Source organism: Motacilla alba, chromosome 1A (assembly GCF_015832195.1).
Source record: "Motacilla alba alba isolate MOTALB_02 chromosome 1A, Motacilla_alba_V1.0_pri, whole genome shotgun sequence".
NCBI classification, from domain to species: domain Eukaryota; kingdom Metazoa; phylum Chordata; class Aves; order Passeriformes; family Motacillidae; genus Motacilla; species Motacilla alba.
This window is the reverse complement of record NC_052031.1, coordinates 53,874,656-53,888,957: the sequence shown is the minus strand read 5'-3', so window position 1 is coordinate 53,888,957 and position 14,302 is coordinate 53,874,656. Positions and strand designations below refer to the sequence as shown.

The following is a 14,302-nucleotide window of genomic DNA, read 5'->3' as shown; positions in this document are numbered from 1 at the left end:
AGACTCTTGACACAAAAAGTGCAAAATTCCCTGCATGGCTCACTCCATCCTCCTCAAACCTGTGTCATGCATTGAATTCTGCTGCCCTAAGCTGAACTATGGTTAGGCTCAGACACTAAAGCTTCAACTTGCAACATCCCTATGATTTTCTTTGTGTTCTTACTACTGGGCGTTTTCAAGGGGAAAAAAGGTGGCAACCAAGGAAACAAAGGAGGCAAGCAAGCTCAGCTCTGAATTTTCCACTTCTATGAACATATGCTCACTAGAGACTACTGTGTGATTAACTAACAATCACATTTTCACACTAAAAACCTTTCTGAGGTCTTCTAAATGAGGATGTTTGATGGATCTGCTGCAAAATGTGTTCAGAGCACCATGTGATGGTCATACACACATGAATGGTTTTGAGATTTCCTATATTTTGCATGTAACAAAGGCTTGAGGTTTGAGTTTTTTAGGTTACTTTTTACATCAAAAATGGTTCAGTGGTACTTCCATCAGGTATGGCTTGGTTTCTATTAATAGATACTGACATTTTCCTCTTTAGTGAAACTGAAGCTACTGCAAAGTGAAGCCTCCAAAATAATTTCCTGGCCAGAGTCTGATGTTTCTGGACAGCCTCTCAGCTGAGGGGCTTTGGGGCCACTCACTGTCCAGATCACAAATTAAACCAGTTGTGCCCTACAGCTTCACTACCTTGCAGGGAGGAAGGTCTTTGCATGTAATAGGGAACAGCAAGACAAAATGCGTTAATTACACTCCAGTGGAAATGTAATTAATTTCATTTTGTTCCTCCATCAACAATCACAGCTCCCCACAGCAGCTTACTGTAGGAGAAAGAAACATAATTAGATTATCAAGAACAACCTGGACTCCCATATTTCATGAATATTTAAAAGAAATGTGTCTATTTAAGGAATGAAATGATCAGACTCAAAAACTGCAACTGCAATCTTTGCAAGATTTGGAGTCCAGATTCTGCCCAAATGACATCAAAGATCATCTGAACCAACTCTGAATCTGGGCAATGTTAGAAGTTGAAAGTGAGTATTTTGGTATGGAGGGACACTTCAAATGCACAAAACCAAACCGCCAAAAACACTTCCCTTTTGCTTTTTCCAACATTAAATTAAAGCAAATAAAGCTACTCATCTAATAATTACAGTTTAAAATACATTTGGCCAGGAGAGCTGATTGTCCTGACACAACTTTCAGGTAATCAAACTGATGCATCACTCAGATGTTATGGGGTTCATTTTCAAACAACTCCCCACATTCAAGAACATTAATTCATGTACTTATTAATTCCCCCCTACTTCAGAAGAAAAAAGTCTCCTGGGTCCCTAATGATAAACACTTTTCCCTTCTGGAAAACATTCCAAACAAGTTTGTCTCTACATCCTGCATCCTTATCATTGTTTTTTGTCTTTTTGTTGGCCAACTCTTGATGTAGTTACAGACCACATTTCATCACCCAAGAGCTCAGCATAGATGACACAAATTTCATGGTCTCTTCTACAATACTGAAAAACCTCAGAGCTTCAAACCTGGACCAAAAAATACCACCTCTTTTTCAAATCTCAATGCAAGTCTAATCTTTTTATATCAAAAAAGAAGCTTTTTCCCATGGTGACCCTGGAATCTCATAATCTTTGCTCTCCATGGAGCTAACTTGGATCTAAAGATACAGGCTGCATCTGCATACAAAACCTGGCCCAAGGTTTCTTGCAAACCAGTTCTGGATAAATGCTGCGACAGACATCATCAAAAGTTATGATAAAAAATAAACAAAACCAAAACCAAAAAAAGTCTGAAATAAAATTAATATAATTACTAAAGATAGAACCTGACACATGAAAATGAAAGAAGTGCATCTGCAAAATTAAGGAATTGCAAAGCATTCCTTGATCTTGATAACATCATAAAAGAACCCAGAAACCTGCGCAAGATCCTGGGACTAGAGCAGAGGGGCAGTACAAGCTTCTTGAGTTGTCACCAAGGAATAGAAATATTTCTTTTTTTTAAAGAAACTGTGACATGATTAGAAGTCAATAATTTGTGAACAAAAATTGAATGCCTCTGAAATGTATACACGGGGTTCACATGAAAGCATTATTTGTCCTGTGCATTCCATAACTGTAAGTTTCTATTTATACTCTACTTTAGATATAAATGAACTTTTTTAACAAGATCATATTTGGATTTTATTCGGCTCTCCTATGATTGCAAACCACTAATCCCTTTATGCACGGCACCAGGCTGATTAAAACATAGTTTTGACAAAGTAATGAAATTGGACATACATGAACATAAATATCTGCCCAGAGCTATACAGCATTATGGATTGACAGAGAGGCCTAAGGCAGTGATTTTAGTTGAGAAAAAAAAATATAAGGCAAGAGAAAAGGTATGCAACTTTACTCCTTTCATGTATTAATTGTTATGATCATTTTCATCTTACAGGAATATTTTATCAAGTTAGGAAAAATATAGTGAATTATCCATGTGACTGGCAGAGTCTGAATCAATCATACACATTATTTAGGTGTAGTCTGTAGAGGGAGAAATCTTGTACAAACCAGTGGCAAGTGGGAGCCAGAATCTTTGGTATTGTGGAAGTATGACAAGTTATAGCAGTAAATTTGGAAACAATACACACAGAGACAAATGGAACGATAAATACTGCTGCCTTGCATTGACAGTGTGGTAACCTGGCCTGGAAAAATAAAGTTGTGTTAAAAGATTCAAGCTGTGACACCTGTGAATTACCCTCATTTCAAGGATACATCTTTTGCCTTTTCTTTGAAAATTTGGCTGAATGTGTCCAAACCTTTCATTTTTTTCAGAGTTTTTAGGAACTGCAATTCACATTTTAGCAAACCAGCAACATGCATACTCTCTCAATGTCCTTTTTTGAGCTCAACACAAAAAGACCATCCTCTGGGTCCTACCAGCTGACAGATGTGTGGCAAGAGGGTGACATCTTTCTCCCAGACTCAGAAAATTCATGTGGCACTTTACTGCACACAGTTTCTAAGTGGGGCTGTAGAGTAACATCAGAATTACCAAAATTGCTATTTTAGTAACTCAAACTTCACTTTAAGGGGAGCTTAAATAGTAACCAGACATACCGCAATAAATATTCCACTGGTCCCGTTGAAATTGTCAATCCAACCCTGTGGAGAGAAGAATGATTAGTGTTCCTTTCAATGATGTATTGCTTACACAGGCTTCTAAATGATGACAGTGGTGTGGTGTAGACAAAGAAGGAAGGAGACACCAGTTTAGATGGATGCCAGCCCATCTGGGACAGCTGCCAGGATGCCAACTAGTACCAGGGGATGCACTGCCTGCAATTTACTCATCGAACAACAGAATATAGGTTGTTCCTAGAAACCACTTCTTTCCTATTCCCTGTCCTCAGGAATAAACTTGCTGAAAACAGCGGGACTAGTACTTACCCTTGACAGACAACATGCAGCTGTCACCAAGGGTGATTTGGTCACTCCAGCTAATTTCTAAAGCAAGGAAGAATAAAACCCCAAAACCAAACCACAACACTCCTTTTGAATCCCATCCTACTTCAGGTCAGGGAAGCTGCCACTTGTGGGAGCTAGAGTTCAAAGCAGTGATGAGCTGTTTCACCTGGAACACACTGTGACACCAAACAGAGCTCTTTGTCTTTCCAAGATGGGGAGCTTGGCCCAGAGCCTTGGCTGTATCTCAGCCGTCTCTGGCACGCTTCAGGCTGCATGAAAGCCAAAGGTGACTTTGTGCTGCTTTTCCAATTTGGCTGCAATGTTGGGGCACGTTATTCCTATCGGTGTATTTAGCTTAATGAATTATCTCATTCCAAAGTACAGCTGCATTTAATTACCAAGTCCCTGGTATTTGTTCCTCAACCACAATGCCACCACGACTGACCCTCAGATCCCATGTTTTGAGCACAGAAACTCCCCTGGTGTGCCTGAATGGACAATCAATTGCAGGCCCAGAATTCTGCACTATAACTATCCCAGCTCTTGTTGTTATTGCTTAAATGTGGTCTTTTCACAGGAGTTCTAAAGTGCTGAAGAAGGCTTGCTGTTCTACTCCAGCATGGGATCTCCACCTCTTCCGCACATCTCCTTATGAACTGTGGACACCTGTTTCTCAAGACATTGCTACAAGGAGGAACAGATTCCTGAGAGTACTACAGCTCCAGCTGCATCCAAAGGCTCGATAGGGAATTGTGTATTCATGCTTACTGGGAAAGGCTCATGCCAGCTGGCTCCCACGATGGATGGCCTGATGATAGCAATGTTCAAGTTTCCTTTCTCTTGCTGAATCAGGTACTCTGACAAGGCTTTGGTGTAGGTGTAAGTGTTGGGCCACTCCCCAAGCAGCCTGGGTGTGATGTCTTGAATGATGGATTCATCCAACCACCTACAGGAAACAAGAATATCATCATCCACCGCACAGGGAGAGGAAAAGATTCAGACAAAACACAGCAGTGAGACAGGAATCCTCACCTGAAACAGAGGATAAGCCAGTCAAAGATATTTAAGGTTTGGATTTAAAACTGCTCTGCAGGAGAAAGATACTTTTGTCTTCAAGGTACAAAATAAACCCTGGTGAGCTTCATGCTACAATGCCCCGCTGCAATTCAGGTACCTCTACAAACTCACTTCAGAGCAATCTCTTGCATGGGTAATGCTTCACTGCAATCTGTAACATAAATATTGCCATGGTCTACAGCCTGATGGTGCTCTCCCGGCCAGGAATCCCACTAGGCAGTTCTCATCCTCAGCAAACACAGTCCCTGTATACTCCCAAATATGTTTCAGGATATTCCAGGTAACCTTGAATTAGCAAGTCACGTAACAACACAAAGTTCTCCAAAGCTGGAAAAACATCTTACAGGGATATTATTCCAACAGTGGAGTTCCATCATTTCCAGGGTTAGATGTTCCTTCTAGAAGGCTTACCACGGGTTTGGTCACACAAGAAACAGCTGGTGCTTAAAAAAAACCAACCAAAACCAAACCACAAAAAAACCCCAAAAGAACTCTGCCAAGTTGTTTTTTATTTTTTGAAGGTATACAAGTACCTAATCCATCAGAAGCAGTTATGCAGATAGCTTTTAAAAAGCAGCCCTTACCACCACAGAACTGCATGAAGGGCCTAACATCCAAAGGCTCTTCCCTGGCACAGCATCAGGACCTGACAGGTCCTGCCAGCATCTGGGTGAAAAGGACAAGAACTGGCTGTGCTTCCAGAGCCCTCGCTGCCAGTCCCTGACAGGCTCCCAGCAGCCTGGTGTTACACCACAGAATCTAAGATTAGCTCCTATAATCCAATTTGTAATTAAGTCAACGGACTTAACAGTTCAGTCTGAAGGTGTGGACTCTTCCCAGGGGCACTGCAAGGATACTGCTTCCTGCAGATCCTCACTTTACCCCTCCTTGTCTTGAATTTCAGAAAAAGGCAGAGGTCAAAGGGAGAGAAATATGATGCCAACTGTCACACCCGAAAAATTGCTTGATCCTGTTAACCTTTCAAAGACATGGTGGCTCAGGTGGCACAGCACTTTTCAGATGACTCTCACTGGGCACAGATGGGAAGGTGTTGTATGAGAAAGCACTGATTCACAGGGGAGGGCTGGATGCAAGAAATCTATCTGTTTTGGAATGCATTAAAAATCTGACAATTTGTAGTACATAGGAATTTTTTCTTTAAATAAAAAAGCCCTATGGAGACACAAACACTTTCCTTTAGAAGCCTGGTCCCGTGCAGCAGAAACAAGGCATAAGAAAGCATTTCAGCATAAAATATTAACTATGCAGAGGTTACAAGCAGCACGTAATATTGACATAATTTGTAAAGCCGCTTAGGCAGTCATTGAACCTCAGGGTCTCAGTAAACTATTGTTCGAATCTGTGGAGTAGCTAATTACCAGTCTACCAAGAGGAGATGGCTATTTCTGCAGAGGAAGACTAAGTTAATTTGGGAACTCAGGTTAAGCTGCGTGCAAGTCTTTTTCCCCTTCTTTTTTTTTTTATTTTAAGATTTTCATAATAGAGGGTTGCAGGTTTGCATTCTCACAAAGCAAAGACAGATGTAGAAGCACAAGCAGAGGTAATTTCCCCTTGCCTTCATCCTTCCAGAGAGGTCTCTGCATTATCTGAGGACCTGTCCCAAGGGCACCAGCCTGCCAGGTGATTTGACCGACCAACATTCCCATCAGGGAGGCGGAGATGACACTTGAATGCTAACTCACAAAAGCTACTGCTTCTGCTCACTGCTGCGTCTGCCCGTTCCAAGAAAACAATGCAAATTAAACAATTAATAACTTCTCCATTATATGCACCAAATTACTCTGCCACAGAAAAGCAAAACTTTCTGTGTTAATGGCTTTGCATTCGTAACACTCTTTCTTGTAAGCAATGATGGATCTGTATTTTCTGCAATAACCAACCCACATCTTCAGTCGAGACTTTGCTGTGTGCTGTGTTCCTTACCTCAGCACACCCTTCAAAGCTGATTTCCTTCAGCTTTAGATTAAGGCAAACCATGCTTGATGCAGCAGATTATATGTTTCCCTTACTGGCCTGGCAGCACTTAGAAGTGTGATTTTTGGTTTACACAGCTTAAGCCTTAGGGTTTACTTTCAGGTTAAATATCAGAATACTGAAACAGCAAGATGTAACAGGAGGATAAGAGCAGAAAAAGAAACAGCTGGGAATCCTCCTTGAGATTTCAAGTGAATAAATAATCATAAGCATATATCAAGTGCATGACCAAAAGCACTGTTAAATTGATCTGTTATTGCATCCAGTTGTTTGATTATCCCTCTTAAAGCACTTGCAAGAGCAGCATCTTAAGACAAGGGTTGGCTGTGAAGGGAATCATCCACAGCTGGTTGATGCAAAACATAATCTGTATTTCTCCCCATTTTTGAAGGCAGTTCATATTTTCTTGTCTGCTTCCCCTCTCTTCCCTTAGAAGGTAATATTCTGACACCTGTCACTCCCCTCTCTCTGAAACCTTCTGTACCCTGATATCCACACACTATTTCTTTCACTTACATAGCAAATATTAAAGGTGCATCTCAAACATTATCCTCTCAGCTGCATTTTCAAGCTATGATACATAAATTCTTGGTGTTTTATATGATACAGCTGAAGTAACAACCTCTGAGGTAGCCAAGCCCTTCTCCACGCTTCTGACTAGCAATCAGACCTGTACTGCAGTCTTTTTTAAATCTGAGCCATCAACACTAATTGTTTTCAGAGTTGCAAGTGACAATAAGCTTTTTGGGACAGTGAAATGGAGTCTTGACAGTGATGAACACCAAAGGACATAAAACTTTGTTTTATGCAGGCAAAAAGATGACACAGCAGCTTCACTTTTAGGGAAAAGCAGTCTATCAGAACCAGTGTTAGAGGTTGCTGAGCTTAAAACTGGCAACTGTCGCTCAGCAAAAGCTCTTGAATCACAGCAGACAGCTCTGAAACCTCCATGTCAGTGAGTAGCAGCAGACAAAAAAAAATAAAAAAATCAATGAAATGCTGGCCATCATCAGGTACTGAGAATGAGACTAGTGGTGTAATTTTGAAGCCATTTAAATAAAACTTTGAGTGACCGCAACTGGAGTACTGCATGAAGTTCTGTCTGACCCCCATACCTCAGGCAGGGAGTAGAGTTAAGAACAGGTAGAGAGGAAGGACAACTAACATCAGCACCAAGACAGATCCATCAGCATATGAGGAGACAGTAAAAAGGCTGAGACTCTTCAGGTTTCTGTTAAGGGAACAGAAAGGAGTATCCAGGCTGATGTAGTTACCCTAAATAACATCTCTAACATCTCTCAGTGAGACTCTTGAGGGCAAGATACTGGGCCAGGGAGCCCATTGCTCTAATGCACTCAGACATTTCTGAAGTTTTTTACCATGTTCCACTTACTGAATAAAAGATAAATGATTGATGACTACTAGCTGCAAGTAAACATATCCAAGAATATGGGCTACTAAAGAAATTCAAATAGGAAAAGTAGTTTGTACTAACTTTTCTGTAGTAGTGCTTAGACTGTTAAATTATTTCTTAAGACAAATTTATTGTATTAAAAAAAATCAGTGGTTCTCTTAGTGGGCATTAATTAATTTCATCTTCCATTACCCTAAATCAAGAAGAATAGAGATTTTATACCAGCTCTTTGTGTTAACAGATCACAGATCAGTTGCTTATATCACCCACTAGAAAATTAATGAAAACACATTAACAGTTGTGAGAAAATGCTTTCAAGGAGAAGGTCTTCTAGGACCTTTATCAGCTGATTTTGTTATTGTTTCTAACTATTCTTTATTTTGGTAAATTCAGTTAATCAAACGTTTTTTGGTGTTTCAGCAAAGCCCTGTATTCCTGTTTGGGTTTAGAGGACATTGCCTTGTACTGTGCCAGGAGAGGTTCAGGTGGAAATCAGAAAGATTTTCTTCACTGAAAAGATGCCCAGGCATTGGAAGGGGCTGCCCAAGTATGTGGTGGAGTCACCAACTCTGTAAGTGCTCAAAACCCAACAGTATGTGGCACTCTGTGCTCTGATTTATTTGACAAGGTGGTGATCAGTCAAAGCTTGGACCTGGTGATCTTAGAGGTCTTTTGCAACCTAAATGATTCACACTGAACTGTGTAAAAAAGCCTCTTTCTTACTCATCTCCATATAACTCCAGTTAAATACCACAGGATTTCTGAAAGAAGTGGAAACAATGTTGGGAAGCTAAAAAAATAAAAGAAAAAATGTGTATGGAAAAAAAATCAGTTATTACTAAGGCAGCAGCAGAGCTGAGTGTTACAAAAAGCAACAACTCCTTTCCTGGCAGAAAATACACTCCTGCAGAAATCAATACTGGACTCTCATGAAATCAAGAGTCTTAAAAAAACCACAAAGAAACAGCAGTAACAGCATCCCTGACAGAAATCCCACCCGATTCTGTGAACAGGTCCCAGGTCTGCCGCAGGATGAAGGGAAGCCAGCACTGGAAGGGGCAATGTGGTTCCTACTTACTCAACTAAATCGAAGAGCTTCTGGGGCTCAGCTGGGGGTGGATAGATGATCTCCTCGATGCACTTCCGGATGCAGTTTGCATAGGCAGTGGAGATGTGGATGAAGGCCTCAAGGTTCCGCATCTGCCGGGCTAGCTCGAGAAGCCGCTGCGTGCCCATCACGTTCAGCTGCAAAGCATGTCTAAGGAACACAGGAGGAACAAGCAAAAGGCATTTTACTGGGAAGAACGCATAAAAGCTGAGCTTTATCAGAACATCATCACAGAAAGGAAAGTCAGGGAGAGCAGGGGGCACGGTAAAGCAGAAAGTGTCACTGAAATGCAAGTCTGAAACCAGCTTTGAAAGCAACGCTATTGGATTTGCTGTTCTGGACACTGAATGTCTCTCAAATATTTTTACTCAATTTGAAGGGTCACAAGTAAGACTTCACTAACATCTCTAAATGTGACATGTTGGTCACCCTTCCCTGGAACATGTCTTTCTAAGCCCTGAGGCACTGTGGTTCGTACAGTACACATTCTGTGTTCTCTGGAGGGACCACTGCTAAACCAGAAGAACACGTGGTTTCAGAAAGCAGGAAAGGGTCATTGGGCCCAGAAAAACAGATTCATAGCATCACAGAATGGCCTGGCTTGGAAGGGACCTTAAAGATCATCCAGTCCCACTCCCTTGCCATGGGCAGGGATACCTTCCACTATCCCAGGTTGCTCAGAGCCCCATTCAACCTGGCCTTGAACACCTCTAAGGATGGAGCAGCCACAGTTGCTCTGGGAAACCTGTACCAGGGCCTCAGAACCCTTACAGTAAGGAATTTCCTCCTAATATCTAATCTAAACCCACTCTCATTTGGTTTGAAGCTACTCATAATCAAAGAAGACACCATTAGAGATAACAGCTTAATTTCCCAAGGAATGGAAATGGGAAGTGATAAGCATAAGAGAAAGAATGTCCTGGTAAGCAAGGCTGACCTTCAAGCACTCAGCATTGCTAGAAATTGTCCTAGAGACAATTTGCAACACATCTCAACCAGCAGACTCTGTTGCCTGCTTCATACTGGACTAGAGACACTTTCCTGCACAGAAGGGAGAAGACTTAGGAATATGCAATCTGCTCAGCCCAGGAGTAGAAGCTTTCAAAGATATGTAAAATGTTAGGAATTATGCCATCAAGCACAGTGTACACTAAAAAAACTTAATTACGTTGAAGAGAAAATGTAAATAGTCCAAAGGAATGAAAACATTAGCTGAAGAGTACAATTAGTATTTGGATCACTGTATCTAAAGCTAGAGATACTTTTCTTTTCACATGCTGCTATTAAAGTGAAGCATTTTCTGCAGATTTCTATTTTCTCCTGCCCTTCTAGCAGGATGAATACTTCTACCTGAGCTACCCTTCAGATAAAACTTACTTTTCCATAACATTTCTGTTTGACTGCATCCCTTCTGAGAAGTGATGAACAGAACTGTGCTCATAAGATGGGCCTAGCATAGATTTCTGCTGAGTTGCTCAGAGTTCTTTAACCTTCAAAGGGAATATCATCTAATTCTGGTGGTTTGTTGTTTGCTTTATCATTCTTTATTTTTTTAAATTTCTATTAAACCAGTATATATTGATATTTCAATATAATAAAATTTCTGAGACTTCTGCCCTCAATAGTTCCATCTGGAGAATTCCCTAAATGTACTGCATGTTGATGCCAATAATTCATTTAATGTCTCGTATCTTCACAGCAATGCTTTTGCTCCCCTCTTTATCTAGTGGCTTTACATATTCTGTTGTAATCTTCAAGCTTCTGCCATATTGAAAAAATAATTTTGTTTGTGTCATCATCAAGTTGCTGCTCAAAATTCTTAACTAATCAGCAATATTGTGCTTTCACATTTAACTTGCTAAAACTTTTACCCATCTGATGTATTTTATTATTCAGTCAGGAATAATTTGAGTTGAAGAACTTCTCATATTTTGCCTTCTAATCATCATTTTCCTTGTTCTGTTAGAGAGATTTTGACAGATCACACACAATCAGTCTTTAGTTTCTCCACTGCCTGTAAACTGATGACCTGTTAAACTTTTAGTTTCTTTCTAGCTATCCTCCATATTAAAAATGTGGTTTCCCTTTCATGTTTCATGCCACTGAGACTTATTTTTAAAGTGTGTTCATTTGTGCATTGATTTAACAACATTTGTGGCTACTTACATATTGGCTCAAGATCACATCAAAAGCTGATTTCTTTCTGGTGTTTCTCTAATTAGTTGCTCTAAAAAGCAAATAATTATGGTGGACTTATTGGGTATCTCTTTAGCCTATGAGCAAATAAAGATTGATATTACAAATTGTGTTTTCTACTATGACAGCTTTAGTGTTTTTTCAGAAGACTATGAGGCTCTGGCAACGCAAATTATCCACCTCGGTTTGTTGAAATGGATAATCTGCACAGAAGCATTTACACATCTAATCTTGTTTCAGTGACTTATTTCTGCTGGCTTTTCATAATGGAAAAGCCTGCCTAGACAGGCACTCCCAAGGGAACTCCTTCAGAAACGAGCACTTATTGTAAACAGTTAATTACAGGGAGAGCTGGGTGTTTTAAAGGTTGTGATGGGCTGTTTTCTCAAACCACAGCTCATTTCCCTCTCCAGCTACTCAGTGACAAAGAAAGGCCATTAACAACACCAGCTTTAGAGACACACACAACACAGTTTCTCTGTCTGCAGCTCAGCCAAAGCATCTCCCTGATGACCTAAAGCACACTTTTCCTCACCCCAGTTTTAGGTCATACTTAACTCCCTTACAGTATTACAACCCAATCCTGCACTTCTTCCTTTTGTTCCCATGGGACTGTGCCAAGACAACTCCCTTTTGACATGTGCACACACACACACATACACAGGGCATTTTCAGAGCACACCCCTTCCACGTTCAGCACAGAACCACGGGGAACACGAACATGGATGGGGGAATCAGCACTGCAGCCATGCAAGCGATGCTCTGGGCAGTGCCATGGTGCACTCTGATCCCGCTCAGCAAACACAGAAAAGCAGGACGTACTTGAGGGGTTCGTCAAAGCGAACTGTGGCTGCACAGTGGAAGACAACATTGACCCGGGTCAGAAGCTCCTCCTCGTCTTCAGCACTGATGGCCAGCTTGGGCTGAGTGAGTTCTGCATTAATAGGCTTAATCTTCTTGTGGAAATTAGGGCAATCTTCTCGGACTCTGTCAAAGACCTTGAAGTACAAACAGAGAGAGATCAGGTACCAAATTAGGCTGCTGAGATCACTTTAATTAGCAGCCAGTCTGATCACATCAATCAATGCAACTGGCACAAAAAAGAATTCTTGTCTGAGGAATCACACAGGTGAGATGATAAAATAGTCCGTTCAAAAATATAGGTTGTAAAGCATTGGTCTGAAGAGATAAATGAATTTTCTCTGCCACCACTCATTTCCTCAGAGAGCCACCAAAATTCCTCTGCTTCCACATCTCCTGCAACCCCTTGCTACTTGACCTCAAGGGCTGCCTGTAGAACCGTAACAGGAGCTAAAGAGCAAGAGGGCAGAGTATGGAGTGGGAAAGCCTGTGCAGCTTTACCCAGGCTAGATAATTCTACAAAGGACTTGCAGAGAGGAGGGGAACTGGGCAGTGTTGCTCCTCTTCCTCTTCCTTTGCTGCTCCTTGTCTACTGTCACTCTTTGTTCACGTCAGAGGAGCCCAGTGGGGACCTGCTTTTGAGATGGAAGGATGAGGCATCTCAATAATCCCCACTGCTGAAGCTGCTGAGTGCCACCAGCAGTTTTGCATAACTGAACATGTGTGGAGCTGGTTGGCCTCTCAAGCCATCTGCCAGCCCTTTTCTTCCTAGAAGTATGATCCATAGCTCTCTCTAAGACACATTTCTGCATTATTATATTTGAGCCATTTCAATTGAATTAATAGAAACTGTTAAGTACAACAAGATCCTTTGTAAGAATTCATGCCTGGCAGGCTGTTCGGGTCCAATCCGGCTAGCTATGGATCCTCACGATCTTACATAGGACAAAAGACAAAAGGCACTCTTCTCCTCTCGGGAACAAAGTCCTATTTTATTAATAGAAGACACCAGGTGGTCCAGGTGACTTCCCAGGTGGAAAAGAGGGGGTAGCCTTCTCCTGGGGTGGGGGGTGGATTTTAAACTGAGGGGAAGGGGGGCGGAGGAAGAGGGCTACAGCCAATGGGATACAAGTGAGGAGGGGCAAGGGGAGGGGCAAACCAGGAAGAGACCACCAACATTGACACTTGGGGGAAAGGGAGGGAAGACCATGTGGGATGCAAATCATGTGAACAGTGCAAACTACCAAACACCTAGTGCAAATAACTAAATAACTATTTAGTGCAATACAACAATCCTTCCCTTTTTCTTTTTCTTTTTTTTTTTTTTTGAGGGGGTGTGGAGCAAATTGACATCATGCAGGTAGAAAGAATGAATAGAATAGGATGGTTGTGGGATCTGAAGAGGTATTATTTAGATTCCAAAGTATAATCAGACCTCCAAGGTAACAAGTCTACTGTCAAGAACACCTAAGACGAGAGAGATTACTGAGGGATACAAAGCATGAATCACATCACCTTTGGACACCTTTAAGAGCTGTCTAGATAAGCAGTGCCAGAAAGGCAGGGAACAGCTGAACCTTGGGGAAGGAGGATGAACCAGCTGACTTTTCAGTAGCTCTTTGTTTTTGGGGTGTTTCCCCTCTTCTGTAGCCTATACACCAGTAACATTAAATTTGGAAATATCTTTACTACCATGGCCTCTTGTTTTCTTAGAGTTTCTTCTGCCTTTGATGTGCCCAGTGCTTATGTACAAGCAGAAATTGTGTGACATAAATTAAACATATTAAGAGACACATGAAAGCTTAAATTTATCCTAATAGCAGTGCTTTTTTGTTTCACTAAGGGATTATCATCTTTCTGCTTATCTGACAAGCAAATCTAGATAAACCATGAGGTTCTTAGGGATAAAGAATCATTAGCCTTAAAAGGCTAAAAAGAATCATTAGCCCTCTCCATTATGTAGAGTGAGTGCACCTCACTCTACACTTATTTTAAATTACCACATAGCTGCATATCTTTCATAAACATGAAACTTCAGCCCAAGTTAGGACATGACACAACCATTTCACTGTTCTCAGCTGCACCTGAGTGCACACATCTTTCATCAGTGTGGCTAGGCCAGAAAATAGATCTCTAGAGAGAGTTATTAACAGGCAAAAGTGTTGGTGAGAG

The 14,302-nt window shown here is 41.2% G+C and overlaps 1 protein-coding gene across 6 annotated transcripts in view; it reads right to left on the bottom strand.

The window, feature by feature from the left end:
• Positions 1-14,302, bottom strand: part of LOC119708750 (fatty acyl-CoA reductase 1-like) — a 120,329-nt gene that overhangs the window by 16,082 nt on the left and 89,945 nt on the right. For all 6 annotated transcript variants that reach the window (XM_038155538.1, XM_038155539.1, XM_038155542.1 and 3 more), the window contains 4 exons: positions 12,092-12,267; positions 9,044-9,223; positions 4,248-4,425; positions 3,132-3,176 (listed from right to left, as the gene is read on the bottom strand). In XM_038155538.1, the coding sequence (XP_038011466.1) occupies positions 3,132-3,176; positions 4,248-4,425; positions 9,044-9,223; positions 12,092-12,267 (579 nt within the window). The remainder of the gene's footprint in view (positions 1-3,131; positions 3,177-4,247; positions 4,426-9,043; positions 9,224-12,091; positions 12,268-14,302) is intronic.